The 19,817-nt window shown below is 38.6% G+C and overlaps 1 protein-coding gene across 6 annotated transcripts in view; it reads right to left on the minus strand.

Annotated features, from left to right (window-relative positions):
- NEK10 (NIMA related kinase 10) overlaps positions 1-19,817 on the minus strand; it is a 228,195-nt gene that overhangs the window by 114,107 nt on the left and 94,271 nt on the right. For all 6 annotated transcript variants that reach the window (XM_044252584.1, XM_044252587.1, XM_044252586.1 and 3 more), the window contains exon 23: positions 17,525-17,600. In XM_044252584.1, coding sequence (XP_044108519.1) covers positions 17,525-17,600 — 76 coding nt within the window. The remainder of the gene's footprint in view (positions 1-17,524; positions 17,601-19,817) is intronic.

Consider the following 19,817-nt stretch of genomic DNA (forward strand, 5'->3'; position numbering starts at 1 on the left):
GGGGTTGAGTAACACAACCTAGAAGTATGGAGAAATTACAGCCTTTAGGATAGATGTCTTTGACCAGTCAGAGACAGGAGATTAATTCTTCTCCCTTCCTCCCCCAATGGACTTCTTAAATATACAGAGGTTTCTCAAGATCTGTCTAGAGACATCCCACATGACCAAGTAACTGGCTGCTTCCTAGTGAAGCTCTGACCAGCTTGGTGACACACCACACTATATTAACTGTCCCTCTTTCCTCGTTTTTTGATTTTCCTTACCCTTGTTGCCCTGGAATTATCACTCCCATTCTTCCAAAAAAAAAAAAAAATCATATTTCCCATTAAAAGTAGAGATAATGATGATCCTTCTCATAAGACCACTGAAGGTATTATATGAGACAATGCCCGAAATAATAAGTGCTCAAAAAAGTGTTACTTATTATTACTAATAATAAATAGACAGGGATTCATCACCATTTTTGCATTCCTCTCCCACTTTTGTGGAGGGAAGAGGGAATTGGAGAAGTGTGCATCTGATGTCTCCTCTTTAATCTTTACCGTACTCATTAAAATCCATTAGTACTACACCTGTGCCACAGAGGCACTACAGCCCATTTATGCAGAAAAGGTACTTATTAAAGGCCATTAAGAGGCTGACAGAGTCTCTGTGAGGACCGCAGGGTCAGAAACAATACTCCTGGTACAGTTAACATCACTGACCCAGGGCAACAGACATCAGAATCCCAACATCACAATCTTTCACCACCACTTCTGCCCTTGCTCCAAACAGGACTCTGCCCAGTACATGCCCTCTCCCATTTTCACTTGCAAATCCAACTCTTGCTGAAGTTATCTGAATGATGGAGTCTGAGTCACATGATAATCACTTGCTACAGCTATAAGGAAGGTGAAGAAAACACATTTTTCTAGTGACTTGCCTAAGGAGAGGACATTCATCAAGTAGGAAATTCCCTAAAGGTAGAACCTGTGTTCCAAAGTCATCTGGACAGTCAGAAAATACGACAAATGACTAGTCTATATGTGTTTGTGGAATTGTCCCAAATCAAATAAAATATAACTCCAAATAAAAAAGAAAAAGAGGGGCACCTGGGTGGCTCAGTGGGTTAAACCTCTGCTTTTGGCTCAGGTCATGATCCCGGGGGCGTGGGATGGAGCCCTGCATCAGGCTCTCTGCTCAGCGGGGAGCCTGCTTCCCCCCACCTCTCTGCCTACCTCTCTGCCTACTTCTGCTTTCTGTCTGTCAAATAAATAATAAAATTTAAATTAAAAAAAAAAGAAAGAAAGAAAGAAAAGAAAAGAAAAATAAAGAGGAATTGGGGGAACAATTTACCTATTGAAGGAATTCTTGTAAAGTATATCTATCATGTGTCCAAAGACCGTGATGCTCAGGCCTGGGGGTGAGCACTAGTCATTTTGTGAGTTGACCTAACAGGTTCCTGGGGTCACAGAAACACTTTGGGATACCTCAGGCCAAGTGGGCTAAATGCGTTGACACTGGGTCACCCCTTGCCAGCCCTTAGCCAATTGCCGAGAGTAGTTAAAACTCAGAGTAATCAAAATGAACAGAAACAAATTCCATTTTAGCTCAATGTGAGTTATCAACCATGAGTTAGAATGTTAGAAGAGAATATTACCTGGTCAACCAATATCTGTAACATTAGATGATAGGGTTTTTATCTTTATTTAAAAAAAGATGTATGAAATAATCCAAAAATTTGTATGGAATCAGAAGAGACCCCAAATTGCTAAGGAAATGTTGAAAAACAAAAATAAAACTGGGGGCATCATGTTACCTGATTTCAAGCTTTACTACAAAGCTGTGATCACCAAGACAGCATAGTACTGGCATAAAAACAGACACATAGACCAATGGGACAGAGTAGCGAGCCCAGATTTGGACCCTCAACTCTATGGTCAAATAATCTTCGACAAAACAGGAAAAAATTTACAGTGGAAAAAAGTCTCTTCAATAAATGGTGCTGGGAAAACTGGACAGCTATATGCAGAAGAATGAAACTCAACCATTCTCTTACACCATACACAAAGATCAACTCGAAATGGGTAAAAGACCTCAACGTGAGACAGGAATCCATCAGAACCCTAGAGGAGAACATAGGCAGTAACCTTTTCGATATCAGCCACAGCAACTTCTTTCAAGATATGTCTCCAGGGGCGCCTGGGTGGCTCAGTGGGTTAAGCCACTGCCTTCGGCTCAGGTCATGATCCCAGGGTCTTGGGATCGAGTACCGCATCAGGCTCTCTGCTCAGTAGGGAGCCTGCTTCCTCCTCTCTCTCTCTCTGTCTGCCTCTCTGCCTACTTGTGATCTCTCTCTGTCAAATAAATAAATAAATTCTTTAAAAAAAAAAAAAAAAAGGGCGCCTGGGTGGCTCAGTTGGTTGGACGACTGCTTTCGGCTCAGGTCATGATCCTGGAGTCTCGGGATTGAGTCCCGCATCGGGCTCCCAGCTCCATGGGGAGTCTGCTTCTCCCTCTGACCTTCTCCTTGCTCATGCTCTCTCTCACTGTCTCTCCCTCAAATAAATAAATAAAATCTTTAAAAAAAAAAAAAAAAAAAAAAAAAAAAGATATGTCTCCAAAGGCAAAGGAAACAAAAGTGAAGATGAACTTTTGGGACTTCATCAAGATCAAAAGCTTGAAACTAGCAAAGGAAACAGTCAACAAAACAAAGAGGCAACCCACGGAATGGGAGAAGATATTTGCAAATGACAGTACAGACAAAAGGTTGATATCCAGGATCTATAAAGAACTCCTCAAACTCAACACACACAAAACAGACAATCATATAAAAAAAATGGGCAGAAGATATGAACAGACACTTCTCCAATGAAGACATACAAATGGCTATCAGACACATGAAAAAATGTTCATCATCACTAGCCATCAGGGAGATTCAAATTAAAACGACATTGAGATACCACCTTACACCAGTTAGAATGGCCAAATTAGCAAGACAGGAAACAACATGTGTTGGAGAGGATGTGGAGAAAGGGGAACCCTCCTACACTGTTGGTGGGAATGCAAGTTGGTGCAGCCACTTTGGAGAACAGTGTGGAGATTCCTCAAGAAATTAAAAATAGAGATTCCCTATGACCCTGCAATTGCACTACTGGGTAGTAGTGCAAAAATACAGATGTAGTTAAAAGAAGGGCCATCTGTACCCCAATGTTTATAGCAGCAATGACCACGGTCGCCAAACTGTGGAAAGAACCAAGATGCCCTTCAACAGACAAATGAATAAGGAAGATGTGGTCCATATACACTATGGAGTATTATGCCTCCATCAGCAAGGATGAATACCCAACTTTTGTAGCAACATGGATGGGACTGGAAGAGATTATGCTGAGTGAAATAAGTCAAGCAGAGAGAGTCAATTATCATATGGTTTCACTTATTTGTGGAGCATAGCAAATAGCATAAAGGACAAGGGGAGATGGAGAGAAGGGAGTTGAGGGAAATTGGAAGGGGAGGTGAACCATGAGAAACTATGGACTCTGAAAAACAATCTGAGGGTTTTGAAGGGGCGGGGGGGTGGGAGGTTGGGGAACCAGGTGGTTAGAGAGGGCACGGATTGCATGGAGCACTGGGTGTGGTGCAAAAACAATGAATACTGTTACGCTGAAAAAAATAAATTTAAAAAGAAAAAAAATGTATGAGAAAATGGAAATGAAAATATTGAAACAAGAATACAGATCACATCTATCAAGTATATCCACCCATTGTACCATTAATTAATCTTATTATCAAACACAAAGTCTTAAAATTATGTTCTATTTTTCTCTCCACTATATATACATAAAATAAATCACCAAGAACTTTAAGTTTTTCCTTTGAAATTTATATACTATCTCTTCTTTTTTTTTTTTAAAGACTATTTTTTAGAGCAGTATTAAGTTCACAACAAAATTGAAAGGAAGGCATGGAGACTTCCCATGAACCCCATTCCCGAACACCCTCTTTCTCTTTTATTCCCATTAAGAGCAAATCCAAATCAGCCCTCACCTGGATTATCACAAAGCCTTACTCCATTAGGTGCATTCATTCATTCATTCATTCACTGGACAAGTATTTACTGAGCACCTACTATATGCCAAGCCCTCTCTTTCAGAGTTTTGCTATAAAAGGAAAGAGGGAAGTGGGACAGTAGCTGAAGAGAAAGAGAAGTGTTTGTTTTTAAGATGGGAAAAATGACAGTATGCTAGCAAATTGGTAGGACTGAGTCAGTGGAAGCAGAGAAATTATTATAGCAGAATAGAGGGGGGAGCATTCTGGAGTGATAATCTGTAGGAAATGGAGACACAGCAGGAGGGCTGGCCTTTGCTAAGACCAAGGAAACAGAGTCACATGAGAGCAGGACCATTTTAGGGATACAGGGCCAGCTAGGTGGGAAGGCATGGAAACAGAGCTGGGAGAAGTTCTCTTCTGATGGCTCCTGCTTTCTCAGCAAAATAGGGATCAGGGTCACCAGTGCTTAAAGTGGAAAGTCCTCCCTCTTGTGCTTGGTTGGTATCTTAGTCAAACACCTCCTCACACCTTCCAGCACACACTTCCCATTCCCCCAGTCTCCTGCAGCTCCTTCAGCTACCTGTGTCCTCCGAGCTTGTTCTGCTGCTCACCCTTGATGTGGAAGCAGAGGGGTTCATGATAAACACTTGATTCCACCAAAACACAGGTTATTTGTCCTTAATTCTGTAATACAAAACTTGAAAATATAGATGACTAGGTAGGTGATACCCATAAGCAAGGAAACAATTTTATTCATATGAGCAGAGCAAAATCAGAAAATAATGAAAATCTTTTGCTAATTGTATATGAACAGATTAGGAGGAAAGGTCCTGTTAATCAGAGAAGGTGCCATAAACTTGCCTACTTGCCAGTAACCAACCATTTGGGTTAAAAACTATGCCATCGAAAAGCAGTCCGTTAAGACTGATGTGGTTTAAATTCTGACACTGATACATATAAAGGCCTAAGATTGATACAAACAAAGACTTAAGAACTTCTAGCTAGCTATTTTTATCTTAATGGCCATAAAAAACTCTGGTGAAAATGAAAATTTCTTTTAGAAAATGAGAAATTAATCACCAATGAATATCCCCAGTTACTGGATTTTCCACGTATTGATAATTATTTTGCTGTAAAATTTTCTTTGCCTTCTTATTTCTAATTGATTTTCAGCCGATTATACATGCCCTATGTCATATGAATTAGGGAGAGGCTGGAAATAATTTTTAATGTCTTAAAAAAGGAGACTGGTTGCCTAATTTATGATTTACCCAGATACTAGAACACAATATGTATATAAAACTAAAGAGCATTCATTTATATCAGTGCATGTGTGTATGTGCATGTGTATCTATATATTTGCACAGAGAAAGATTTGAAATTGAGACATGAAGTGGTTTTTTGAGGTTTGTCCCACCTCTGGGTTAGTAAGATTATGAGTGTTCCTAATAGGATTCTTTTCTCATTATTTTCTGCACTAAAAATATACTGCTTTTATAATAAGCAAACAATAGAAGAAATTTGAATTAACAAGTTTTGAACTTTTGGGGGACTAGGGTTTGTTGTTCTTTGTTTTATTTCTGATTGTCATCCTTTGGTTTTTAATTCAGTTCAGGATGCCATATTTGGCAGGATTTTCAGGTATTTCTGTTTTTATGATGGCAATATACATGTACTATTGGTAACCTATCTTTCCACTTAACAATATACTATGCATACGCTTTTAGGTCAACAAACACTTTACTATAATACCACTTACCATTATTTACCTAGCCAAGCTAACCAGTCCCCCATTTTATTGTACAATAGCCACAACAGTTGGAAATAATGTAGAAATAAAATATCAAATACACAGGGAGAAAAAAAAGAAAAGAGTTTAAAATAAGTAGAAATGTTTATGTATCTAAAAACAATTCTGAAAATTACAGTTAACAGATCACTGATTTTAAAAATCAGTGATGAGAAATATTCATTTATAGTAATTTCATTATTTGTTTACATTGGCACCATTACCAATTTGTTTTCAATCAAATTCTTTGCAAATCGCCTGAAGCCCAACAAATGTAGGAAAGCTCCGGAATTTATAGTGAAAGTAACTGTGGGGAAGGAGGAAGGGAAGAAAAAGCAGACTGGAAGATTTTCTAGGGACATTTACAATTTTAATTTGCTTCATCAGTAAACGAAGTCAGTAAATGAAACAAAGTAAAATCAGCCCTTATGTGGAACAAATGCATATAATTGAGTTAAAATGCGGCACTAAAATTGCACTTTAAAAAAGGAACTTGGATTCCTCCTCGTCAGATGAATTCATGTGGCCTAAGGCATTAGAAAAGGTTTAGTATGGGCAGTTTTTTTGTGGAATATCTAGAATCCCAAATTGCAGGTTTAGAACTATGAAGAAACAGGGAAGAAATTTAGAAGGAAAGACTTAGAATCTTTCACTATATAAAGTATTAAATGATGGGTAGTGATCTGCTCCTTTGCACAGTCACTGAAGTCCAAAAAGCATTTCAAGTCATAAGAAAAGGAATTCAACTAGACATAAGAACATTTTTGGGTTTTTGGCTTTCTGGCTATAGAAATTTCAAAGGCAAAGGCCCAAAACAATGAAAAGAATTTATAAATCACTTCCCTTGGAGACTTTCTCCCCCTTAACCTGTCATGAAGATGGTGTAAAGTGAACCAGATAAACACTTGTTAAGTTTTGCTTCAAGAAAGAATACAAATTAAATGTTCTTTTTCAGGTTTCTCTAATCCTACTGCTTTATGGTATCTATTAGAAGGACCATAATGAGAACCAATTAACTGTAAATACAGTGAGGAGTCTGGGCAATTAAACAAATGGATTACATTCACCCAACGATTACACTCCAGCCATCAAATTATCAAGCACTGCCTACTTCGAGTCACAAACAGAAATTAAATTCAGGTCCAACAGCCTTGAAATTTCTCATTGTACATCAACTGCCATTTGCTTGTCTCTAATGAAGTTTAAAAAAAATAGCTAGCATATCGGTTGACATCACACATTTTGTATTTGTATTCAAGCCAAATATCACCAGCTTTTAAAATTCAAGTACATAACTAAATAAAGTAATTATGGTAATTTTGCAAAGAAGGATAATACAATCTCTCAATTCTAGTATATAATTATACAAATGCATTCCTCTAAATATAAAATCACATAAAAATGTATAGTCTTTCTCCTTAACAAAGACTGATTTTTAAAAAGCAGTCAAACAACTTCCAAGTAAACTTCAGACAGTCTTTATCAAGCTAGTCGACACACTCACAGAGAGAAGATTTTGATCTGCTTCTGATTTTTAGTTATTACTTTCACAGCTATTTTCAAGTGATCATTACATCATCTACATCACATTACCATCTTCTTTACGAGTCCAGAACTATAGGGAGGCAGAAAATCTCCCAGGATGAGATTGTGGGGGGAAAAAAAAATTTCTCACCTCCATCTAATGAGGAGGAAAATCTAAAACAAGTTATTGGGGACTTCTTTAATGACTTTCCCCTATCGACACAGAAGATTGTCCAGAAAAAGCTGGGAAGATTTTATGTTTGCTCAAAGAACAGAAGAGGACTGGACACCTTTCTGCCCGGCTTCCACAAAGACTTTGAGGCCACACTGCAAGTGATCTCTCATGCACCGATCAGAGTGTTTTCCCTTATAAGTCAAAGCAAGTTCTGTAGGTGTCTTCCCTACTTCCCTTCACGCTTACTTCTTCAGAGCCTACTGGCCTGAGTTCCAACCATTTGCAAGTTTGTCTGAGGATTTTTCTTAACCCGTTGGATGTTCTTTGCCTGTAGCACAACAGGAGTATCAGTTAACTTGGGTATCTCAACTTATGTAACCAACCTTAACCAATGGTGGGTATGACTTGGTGTAATCACCCCACTCTCTCCTTTTGGGTGGGATCATTGTGTTATACATTTAAACTGGCCCAATAGGTTTGAGATCCAGTTGCCCATAGTGGTGAATTGCCCCCATGAAGCTCTTTATTTGTTGTCTTCCCTTCCTTGTCTCTCTTCTCCATGCCTCTACCCTTGTTTCCTAGGATCCCCTTGCACATGAACCCTTGTCTCAGAGTGTGCACTGGGGGCAACCTGAACTAAAGGTCAAGCGAAGATACGCAGCAAGGTTAGGCAACCAGAGGAACTCACTGATAGGCTTTGTACATACAAGAGGAGCAAAGTTGCAGCTGGCTCTTAAGGAAAATGGAATCTAGGGTCTGGACCTTGCCAGAACTTTCCCTCTCTTCCTCTTGTTCTCTCCAAGTACTGGCCTCTTCTCAGATGGACCTCCACTGTGGCTACAAACACAACCACCACACATTCCTGGACCTTTCACATTCCAGTTTCACCTCTTTACTGAGTCCCAGCCAAACACATTCTCAGGAAAGAATTCCAATTGGATCAGCTTCAAAGAGAACACTCCCACTCCTGCCATTTTCCCAATAGGGACAGGAATGCTAGGGCTAGCCTACCTTGGGAGAAACACCAAGTCTGGGTAGCCCAAACAAGCCACAGAGGCAAGATCTCCAATGCAATGGGACTTACTAAACCATCTGGAAGAGTACCTGAGTGGAGTGGGAGGAAGAAATATTTTCCTAAAGAATATAGCTGTTGCTCCCATCTAATATTTATTGATTTAATTTATTGCTATACTCCAAATGCTAGTGCAATCTACTTACCTCTATTTTTCTAGCTACCTATATATCTATCGTCTATCTTTTTAGTCCTCACAACAACCTTATGCCGTAGGAACTATTACTATCACCACCAGCTTTGTCATTTCAGATAAGGAAATTGAGACCCAGAAATAGTAAGCTACTTGCCCAAATTCAAGCAGGAAGGTGTAGAGCCAGGAGGAAACCCAGGCTGTCCAGCCTAGAGTCTGCACTACATTACACTGGTTCCTATGGAAGGATGGCCCTGCAGGCAAACCCTAGGACACCTCATTACTACTCTCTCTGCTGTGATCTGGAGCATGGTTTTATAAAGGATATGGATGAAGCAGGTTTTGTTATAAAAATTGGGGATAAATTGAGGTAAATAAGGTAAGGTTATCTGGGTGGACTAGGAGGAAAACGCTTTATGGGAAATAGATAAGGTTCTCTTGAAACCCTGGAATACTAAGGTGGGATTAGGTAATATATATATATAAAATCTTTCAGAATTTACCCATCAAATGTGTGGGTCCAGCAAGTTTCCCTTTCTGTGAAAATGAGGTTTTGAAATGGTTGAGTGTTACCAATATGTACTGAAGTTACATACAGTTCACATTTTCAAATCTTTATTTTGTCATTTTATTACAGACCATAATATTGGCCCAGATTGACAGTTTATTGTTTTGTTATGTGTATTTTCTGGAAAATTCCTTCCCTAAAGGGCAGCTTAAATTTCAAAATATTGGACTAGTAACTATCATCCTACTTTTGGGGGAGAAAAACAATATCTGCCACTTCAAAAGAAGTTTTCTTCTATTGGCATTGTGCTATAGCCTCTCCTAGGATTGTTAAGGGCATTCTGAAATGCCAAGATTAAAAATCAATAATTAATATTAAGTTTAAAATTTAATAATAGTGTAGAGTATTAATATTAGCTAAATAAGTTATGAAATAAATTGATGTAAAGGCATTTATGATTGATAATGTCATCGGGTAATACATTCATAAGAATAAGATGGTGATTGCAGCACTGACTGCGACATAACTAAAATGTTTCTTTAATTCTCTACCTCTGATATAATTTGATCTTCATATTTCCCCATTGTTCAAATCCTCTGCCTTCCCCCACAGTTTCCTTTCTCTGTTCACCCTCATCACTGTTGTCTTTTCTCTTCTTTCCTTCAGACCATTTGATCAGTCAGCCAGACTCGCTTCCAAGCAAGTCCTGCCATAGTGTCTTAATGGCAGGAAACTATAAGTCACTTTGTATAAATCCTGCATAGTGCACAGACCATGGTACAACCATTATACAGAATAGTAGAGTGCCCACTGCACCCCCGTAGGCCTGTCCCTCAAGTTCTGCAGCACTGGCAGCTCCCCCTTCTACCCAGAGCTTTGCGTACCATTCCTACGGACTTTCTCTGTGCACCTGCCAGAGGCTCACGTAAGCACTGTGTGGCTTACTAATCCTTGATCATTCTACTCATGTGTGTATATGTATATGTGTGTGTGTCTCCCCAAATTATATTGAATTCTCCCTATGGGAAAGAACGAAGTTATCTGATGCTGACAATTGCTGATGTACCTATATAAGAAACACATGCAGTGATGAACAGTTTCATTCTGCAAGTCTTCTGAAAAAGAGTATTTCCATTAAGGGACTTCCAGGCTGAGAGATATCAGGCAGCTCTATAATGCCAAGAAGAAAATTCCAGGTCTCCCACTATTCCAACATAAATCCCAACCCAGCCAAACCACAGCTCCTGCTTTCCCCTAAATATGCTGAGTCTGTTAAGAATTGAACTGAAGGAGAATTTCATTTTCACACTGTGGAGATGTACCAATGCTTGAAGTATAGAGAAATAAATTATATTGTATTGTATGGAAATAAAGACCCTGACCATGCCATGGCAGTAGTGTGAACCTATTCTACTAATGCCCCATCCTCAGGTGTGTTGGGCCAAACCTTGGACTTCATATCTTAGCTATCAATTTAATGCCTCCTAGCTCCTAATGCAGCCTTCAATAAACAATGGCATTCCTTTAAGTATTTTTCCTATAAAGTGAGCACCATGTTCTCTCTGCGGATAGTGCTAGAAGGACACTGCCAGATGAGAGGGTTCCTACAGTTCCCAGCATGGGCCAGGGGTAGGCAGTACAAGCATGAGATGATCCAGGTGCCACTCTATCACAGTCTCATAAAAGGCTACCTGGAACAGATTCGAGGGGCCCTCAACAAGAATCAGCACTCACTGTCAGATACGTGAGGCTATCTCGGACCTTCTGGACAAGACAATACTTCAGTTGTATGCATCCATGAAACCGACATAGGAACTGCACAGCACATCCATACAAACTGTTGTTAAGTAATTAAATTTTGGGATGATTTGTTCTGTAACAGTAGATAACCAAAACATATATTTTTTTCATCATCAAGTAATTCATCTAATTTCTTAATTATTCAATAAATTGATTGTGTTTAAGAATAGGAGGACATTTCCTTTGGTCAAACCCGCCACCAACAAAACATATTAAAGTAAAACATCTGACCATCCTGTAAACCCTTTTGCACTTACTTCTAATAGGAAATGTGGAATATTTGATATAATGGCTTGAATATCAAATGTTTAAAATGGCAAACTAGACAAATAACTCAAGTAAATGTGGAGAAAGACATCCACTGCTTACAGACCAATGTTTACTTGTAAAAAGGACTTTAAAAAGGTAAAGAAAAGGAGATGTAGAAACTGAAGATATGTGATTTGGAATTACCAATCAATAAAGAAGCAAGGACTTCCACTGACAAAATCAAGCATGAGAGAACTCCCTTTCTTGCTTTTTGTGCTGCTGGGTAGACATTATGGGGTAGAACACCATTAATAGATGCTCTCTAGTGGTTTCTATCTTGCAGCTTCCATTTAAATTTGTGGGACCATGTGACCTATTCTACTGAGTCTTAAGATGTATTCAGAGTTCAATTTGTGTAAATAAATTCTGAGTTTGTTCAAAATTCACTCCTACCTCATCTAAGAGTCTGTGTGTGTATGCGTGTGTGTGTGTGTGTGTGTGTGTGTGTGTGTCTATGTGTGTATTTATAGAGCCTTGGAGGGTCTGTGGGCAGAAAGGGGTGATATTATATATTATTCAGGTATATCTTATCCTGCTGGGCCACAGAGAAGCCATAAATAAATGCAAATATAGGTAAAAGCATCCCCACATCCCACCTGCTCAAGGCCCTAGTATGGAAAGTTCTGTTCCTCCAGGTTCCCTGTCTTTGCATGCTAAACACATACTCCTTCCTTTTCACACTCCTCAGCTGCTAGAAAAATCCTGGTCCTTCCTAGTAACCAAAACAGCCATTCAGGGAGCAAACATAGAGATAGGAAAGGAGAATGAACTATAAATAAACACAGCACAAGTAATTCTTCTCTACTGTAATTATTAAGAAATGAATTTGAGGGGTGCCTGGGTGGCTCAGTGGATTAAAGCCTCTGCCTTCGGCTCAGGTCATGATCCCAGGCTCCTGGGATGGAGTCCCACATCAGCTCTCTGCTCAGCAGGGAGCCTGCTTCCCCCTCTCTCTCTCTGCCTGCCTCTCTGCCTACTTGTGATCTTTGTCTGTCAAATAGATAAATAAATAAATCTTTTAAAAAATACTGTTAAAAAAAGAAATGAATCTGATTCTTTTTTTTTTTAATTTTTTAATTTTTTATAAACATATATTTTTATCCCCAGGGGTACAGGTCTGTGAATCGCCAGGTTTACACACTTCACAGCACTCACCAAAGCACCTACCCTCCCCAATGAAATGAATCTGATTCTTAGACACCATACAATCTATATAGTCAAATGAGTGCCATCCTTTCAAATTTTAGACTCCAATTAGCAGATACCAATCACTGTGATCTAATGAGTGCTTACTATATGCCAATCCGGCATTGTTCCAAGCACACAACCTGTACTACCTCACTTAATCTGACAACAGTCCTAGAAGGTAGGCACTATTAATAATTCAGATTATAGATGGGGAAACTGAGGCATAGGGAAATTCAATCATTTATAACTCTCATCAGTGGGTTGAGCCGCTGCCTTCGGCTCAGGTCATGATCTCAGGGTCCTGGGATCGAGTCCCGCATCGGGCTCTCTGCTCAGCAGGGAGCCTGCTTCCCTCTCTCTCTCTCTGCCTGCCTCTCCATCTACTTGTGATTTCTCTCTGTCAAATAAATAAATAAAATCTTAAAAAAAAATAAAAAAAAATATATATAACTCTCAACAGTAGAGCCAGGACTTAAACCCAAGCAGTCTGATTCCAGAGCCTATGCTCTCAATAATGACCCTACCAATGTGCCTGCCAATTTCACATCATTTTTCCAATTATGCTCTCATTTTTTAAAATTCTTCTTTAGCAATTTCCCTCAGGACCAATTTATCAGTCATAGAAGAACACTTGTCTCAATAACTTCTAATCATTCCACATTTTATTTTTTTTAAATGATAATATCCTGCATGATCCCATTAGTCACTGTTCTGGTAACTATGAAAGATAAAAAGTAAATAAATAGAAAAAATACAGCAGACCCTAGCATCAAAGTACTTACTGTTTCAAACTAAAAATGTTCCCTTTAAGCTTCATGAAGGCAAAAGTCAGAAAAATTCAAAAATATATTAGTGCTTTAGACCCTGATAAAAATACACATGGATTTTTCATCATATTAAAATATAGAATATGGAGTATTTATACAATGCAATATTATTTACCCATTAAAAGGAAGGAAATCCTGCCATTTGCAACAACATAAATGAACCTATGGGATAATATGCTAAGTGAAATAAGCCAGACAAAGACCAAAAAAAAAAAAAGGTGATTTCATAAAAACGGAAAGTAGAGTGATGGTTGTTCAGGGCTGCGGAAAGGGAGAAATGGGGAGATGTAGATCAAAGGATACAAAATTTCAGTTATAAGAAGAAAGAGTTCCAAGGAGTTAAGGTACAGTATGTGTCTGTGATTAATAATATGGTATTGTTTGCTAAAAAGTTGCTGAGAGTAGAGCTTGAGCACTGTTAAAAGAACACAACAGAAGAAAGTTAACTATGTGGATGGATGTGTTAATTATCCTGATCTTAATAGTCATCCTGTGATATATATGTCAAATCATTGTGTTGTATATTTTAAATATATACAATTATATGTGTCCATTTTCCCAATTACTTAATAAAATTTAAAAAAAGGATTCTTCTCCTACCCACTTAAGCCCCCATGTTGCATCACCACCCTAACCCTAACCCTAACCCTAACCCAAACCATAAGTGACTCTTAATCTCATGAAACAAACTGTGGGTTGCTGGGGGGAGGGGGGTTGGGAGAAGGGGGGTAGGGTTATGGACATTGGGGAGGGTATGTGCTTTTGGGTAAATTGGAAGGGGAGGTGAACCATGAGAGACTATGGACTCTGAAAAACAGTCTGAGGGGTTTGAAGTGGCGGGGGGGTGGGAGGTTGGGGTACCAGGTGGTGGGTATTATAGAGGGCACGGCTTGCATGGAGCACTGGGTGTGGTGGAAAAATAATGAATACTGTTTTTCTGAAAATAAATAAATTGGAAAAAAAAGGCATTTCAGACAAACAAAAAAATCAGAATGACTCATTTTCACTTAAAACTTTTTTTCATTTTAATAATTCAAAATATTTATTAAGATTCTGTAAGTCTGTTCTTCAAGCCCCAGGGAAACAGCAGTGAACAAAGTCAACAACAGCCCCACCATCATGGAGTTTGTGTTTTAGTGGGAGAAACATAGGATAGATCAATTAAAATATGACATAATGTCAGATAGAGGCAGATGCTATGAAAATATAAAGTAAGAGTAAGGGACAGTCAGAAGGAGGCTGCTGTGTTGGGTAGGTGATCAGGAAAACCTCCCTACAGAAGTGATATTAAAGCAGATACCAGAAGGAAGTAAGGACATAAACTCTGTGGCTAGCCGGAGAAAAAGAAACCATGTAGGAACATTTTGAAGATCTGAAGGAACAGCACATGGGGAGAGAGAGAGGAGATTAAAATTTTGTTACAGTTGAAAGAAGCAATTTTCAGGTGCCTGGGTGGCTCAGTGGGTTAAAGCCTCTGCCTTCGGCTCAGGTCATGATCCCAGGGTCTTGGTTTTGAGCCCCACGTAGGGCTCTCTGCTCTGCAGGGAGCCTGCTTCCTCCTCTCTCTCTGCCTGCCTGCCTCTCTGCCTACTTGTGATCTCTGTCTGTCAAATAAATAAATAAAATCTTAAAAAAAAAAAAGAAAGAAAGAAAGAAAGAAAGAAAGAAGCAATTTTTCTTCAAGTACTGTTCATAACCATGCAAGTATTAGATCATTCATATTATAAATACTTCTTGTGAGCCTATAAAATACCAGACTCTGGGGTGGGGATAGTGGTAAACAAAATCATCCAGGCATATCACAAAATAAGTGAAAAGTTCAACCATATGAAAGAAGAGTGCATGAAGTATGTAGACCAGGGAAAATACGTGTTGGCTAGGAGGTTTCTCCAAGAGAAGACAACACTCCAGCAGAGAGATGGAGGATGAAAAAGATTTAACCAGATGGCCAGTGGGGAGTATTCCAAGCAGTGGGAGCAGCATGTGCCAAGGCCCTGTGGTCAGTGGGAACACAGGTGCAGCAGCTAGAAATCAATAGAGTGAAGGCAGGGCTAAAGTAAAGATGATGACTTGGCAGGGGCTAGAACATGCAGGGTTGTGGGCTTGTAGCCACACTGAAGACTTGGTCTTTAAATAATTAGCAACTGGAAGTTACTGAACTGATCTATGCCATTTAAGAGTTCTGAGTTTATTACCGCATTTTTAAGAATGCAAGAGGTACAGTCAATTGTTGGGTGTGCTTCACTTTGTCTCTGCTTGTCCAAGTTTACCTACAGGTTTATTATCATCCATCCAATGGAAACTTCCCCGCCTTTCCTTTAAATTATCTAATGTCATAATGTGAATGGGATTACACTAAGCAATAAAGTCTCAAAGAATTCCCATTCCAGGATTAGTCAAAGTTTTCCATTCATTTTAGCTCATACTTGCTTATTATCCAGAAATCCCAAATGAGTGTTCCATGAAGAACATGCCTAAAATGTTTCTCAGAACTTCAAACTCTAAAATTTGCTCTGAAAATGCCATTGAAGATAGTATGCAGTCTTGGACTCTGCAAGTGAAGTAAGACATACAGATAAAAACCAGAACCACGGACCATATTTGGAGACTATTTTCCATGAGAAGGATAACAATGACCTGCTTCATAATGAACCAAATCAGAGGAAGAAAAGGAGCTTTTATTGACCTGTTCTAGTACAATCAGTCCAGGGTCCACAAACCATTTATTTAGCTGAGCTATAGAATAAAGAATGCTCTGAGGCACTTCCTACAAAAGTAGATAAAGAGAACTTTTTTCCATTAAATAAGGTAATATTTGAGGAAGCAAAGGCAAAAGAAAGAGCAAAGGACAGGGGAACATCAGACTCATCAAATGCTTGGGCCTCCAGAAGGCAGGAACAGGCATCCTATGACTACATCAATAGTTTCAAGAGAATTTCAGGATTATACAAAGATTATAGAATTTGGTGGGAAACACTTTGGGGATGGCTAAAAAGACAATTAAAGAAAAAGGCAGGAGGTATGAGACTCAGAGCAGGGAGGGACCATGAAATATATCTGCTTTATTTTTGCCCAATTCACAAACTCGGAAAATGAAGATACAGAAAATTCAAAAGGAACTGGACATGTCACTCAGTTTATTAGGGAACGTCCTAAATTTGCAGTCATTACTTGAGAGAATAACTAGCCAACAGGGTCAGAATCGTGGTAGGAACCCCCTGACACTATTCTGAATATTCTTTTTTTTTTTCTATTCTGAATATTCTTATAGGAAAGGCATTTTTAAAATGAGACTGTTACTTAGGGAGAATTTCCACCCTCCCTTGAGAAGATTTATTCAGAATCCTATCCCTAGGAATCAATTGCACAACAACAGAGTAGATTAAAAAAGAAGATGGAAGTGTCTAGATGGCTTGAACTGCTGAATAAGATTTGAGAATATTTCCCTGAATGTGTTATGTCTACTGATGACTCTATCTGCTTGCTAATTTGAAAAGATTCAGACAAATGATACGTGATCAGCAAAAGAAGATTCTCACTGCCTGATAATTAATGGATTGTAAAGGAACCCTCAAAGCATGCTAAATAAGTTACAAGTGTTTCAATTCATCAAAATATAAACACCCATTTACCCAAGAAGCGACCAACTTTATAAACATAGGTCTAAGTATATATGTCACCATTTATTCATTCACTCAATAAAATGTATTCAGCACCTATTATCTCCTGGGTGCCAGGATACGTATTAGTACACAGAAAGCCTTTCTCCTGCCCTTGAATGTTTATAGGAAGAGAGAGTAAAACTGTCCTTTTTTGAGCAGGTACAATAAAATATCCAAGTGTCATGGTGAGTAGCGAGTCTGTTAGTTCCTTCACAGATTCTTCAACAACAATTGCACACCTACTATGTGCCAAGGAACGTTTCAATTTATAAGTAATAAAAGTAGTCTCCACGAGGGGCAGAGTTACCCTAAAGAGAATTTCTTGTTGTTATTTCAAACACACATAATGATGTATACTTGTGTACATGTGTATTATCTGGGTAATTGAGAAAAACATTAAATAAGCTCCTTTTCCTAAAATCGTCTTTTCTTTGCAAGCCAAGACATGAAACTAAAGCCCCAAACAGTTAGGTGTGCTGTTTGAGAACCATAAAATAATTGTCCTTACCAGGAATACAGGATTGTTCCAACAACAGACGTGAGTTTACTGTTTTCTTGTTTTTGCTTTGCCAGCCCAAAGTCAGCTATAATTCACAAAAAAATGCAATGTTATTATTATCATGGTTCCTTAGCTTTTGACATTCTGCACAATAACTATTAAAGTTCACAACAGAAAGCTTTAACCTTCTGTCAAAACGTGCCATGTGCCAATCTTCCACACCACTCGCAGTCTTAATTAATCACATGCATACAATAGGCCACTGTGCTAGATATTTTGAAATAATGAGATTTATCACTAAAAAGCTAAAATAAGTTTTGCTGACTGAAAAGTAGGGCAAAGTACTTATCAAACTTGTGATTACACTTTTTAGGTTACCTTTATAAGTTTCAAATAAATAAAATGAATCTGATATTTGGGCATATGCCAGGCATCACCTCATTTGAACAGAGAAAAAAAAAAAAAGCTAAAATAAGATAAGCCTGAATAACCACCATAGAGACCTGAAAATCTGATATTAAATGCCATCTAACTGTACTATCACAGTAAATAATGATATTGAGAATCATCTCAAAATATATATCAACAAATAATTTTGATTTTCAACTTAGAACACCAAATATTTATATTTAATATGAGCACTAGCTGTACTTTTTTTTAAGATTTTATTTTATTTATTTGACAGAGAAGAGAGAGATCACAGGTAGGCAGAGAGACAGGCAGGCGGTGGGGGGCGGGGGGGCGGCAAAGCAGGATCCCTGCTGAGCCAAGAGCTCAATGCAGGACTCGATCCCAAGACCCTGAGACCATGTCCTGAGCTGAGCCAAAGGGAGAGGCTTACACTGAGCCACCCGGGCGCCCAGGCACTAGCTATAATTTTCAAAGCACCTTTACATACTTCTCTATCTTTTTTTTTTTTTTAAAGATTTTATTTATTTATTTGACAGAGAGAAATCACAAGTAGACAGAGAGGCAGGCAGAGAGAGAGAGAGGGAAGCAGGCTCCCTGCTGAGCAGAGAGCCCGATGCAAGACTTGATCCCAGGACCCTGAGATCATGACCTGAGCCGAAGGCAGCGCTTAACCCACTGAGCCACCCAGGTGCCCCCATACTTCTCTTTTTTAAACCACTCAACAACTTAGGTCAAAGTGACAGAAACAGATATTCTTCATAGCCTCTAACACTTCCAGGACTACACAAAAAGTGCTGAACCAGCGCAAGAATTTATTTATGCTGAATAAAATTTGGTGATCACAATATCACTTTGTACATGGCACCAAATGTTTATAATATTTTACTGTAGTGTCCTTTTTAAAAAAAGATTTTGTTTATTTATTTGTCAGAAAAGAGAGAGAGAGAGAGAGAGCAAAGCGGGGGGAGATGCAGAGAGAGAGAAAAGCAGGCTCCCCGCTGAACAGGGAGCCTGACATGGGGGCTCTCTATCCCAGGACCCTGGGATCATGACGTGAGCTGAAGGCAGATGCTTAACCAGCTTAGCCACCCAGGTTCCCCTGCAGTGAACTTTAATAAAGGTATTTAATAATGTGTCTATACTAATATGTCTTTCAGGTTGAAAATATTCCATAGTAATTAGACTTCAAACCAACAGTAATTCACATTATTAGTAACAATACCCATTTATTAAACAACTTTGAAATAACACAAATTGAGCTGCTTGCATGAATTGCCTAATTGAATACTGCTAGCAATCCTGAAAGACAGGTGTTATTATGGTTAGTGCAGTTTAGCACTTAAAGAAAGAACTCAGGAACCAGCCTCAGTTCAAATCTTGACTCCATCATGTGCTACCAGAATAACTCTGAGTAAATTACTTAATCTCCCTTTGCAGTAGTTTTCTGACCTCTAAAATAAGGATTATAACAGCATAAATAGTAGTAAATAGTATGACACAATAACAAAATCTGATAAGTTAACATATATAAACCCAGGGTAATATAGATTGAAAAACTGATGCTTATTATTCAGTCTTCGCAGCCACCCATTTTATAAATGAGAAAACTGAGGCTCAGGTTACTTAGAGATTGAGTAACTTGCCCCAAGGTCTTACAAGGAGAAATTAACAGTAAGATGTGAATCTGGGGTTACTTAATTCTAAAGCCCCAAATCCTTATCAAAACACAGTATTACCAACAAAGAAAAAACAGGCCCAGATCATTTCAATAACAAATTCTACCAAACATTTAAGGAATAAATATCAATTTTGCACAAACTCTACCAGAAAATAAAAGAGAACACTTCCAAACTCATTGAACAAAGCCAAGATTACTCTGAGACCAAAGCCA

This window comes from Neovison vison, chromosome 6 (assembly GCF_020171115.1).
Source record: "Neovison vison isolate M4711 chromosome 6, ASM_NN_V1, whole genome shotgun sequence".
Taxonomy (NCBI): Eukaryota; Metazoa; Chordata; class Mammalia; order Carnivora; family Mustelidae; genus Neogale; species Neogale vison.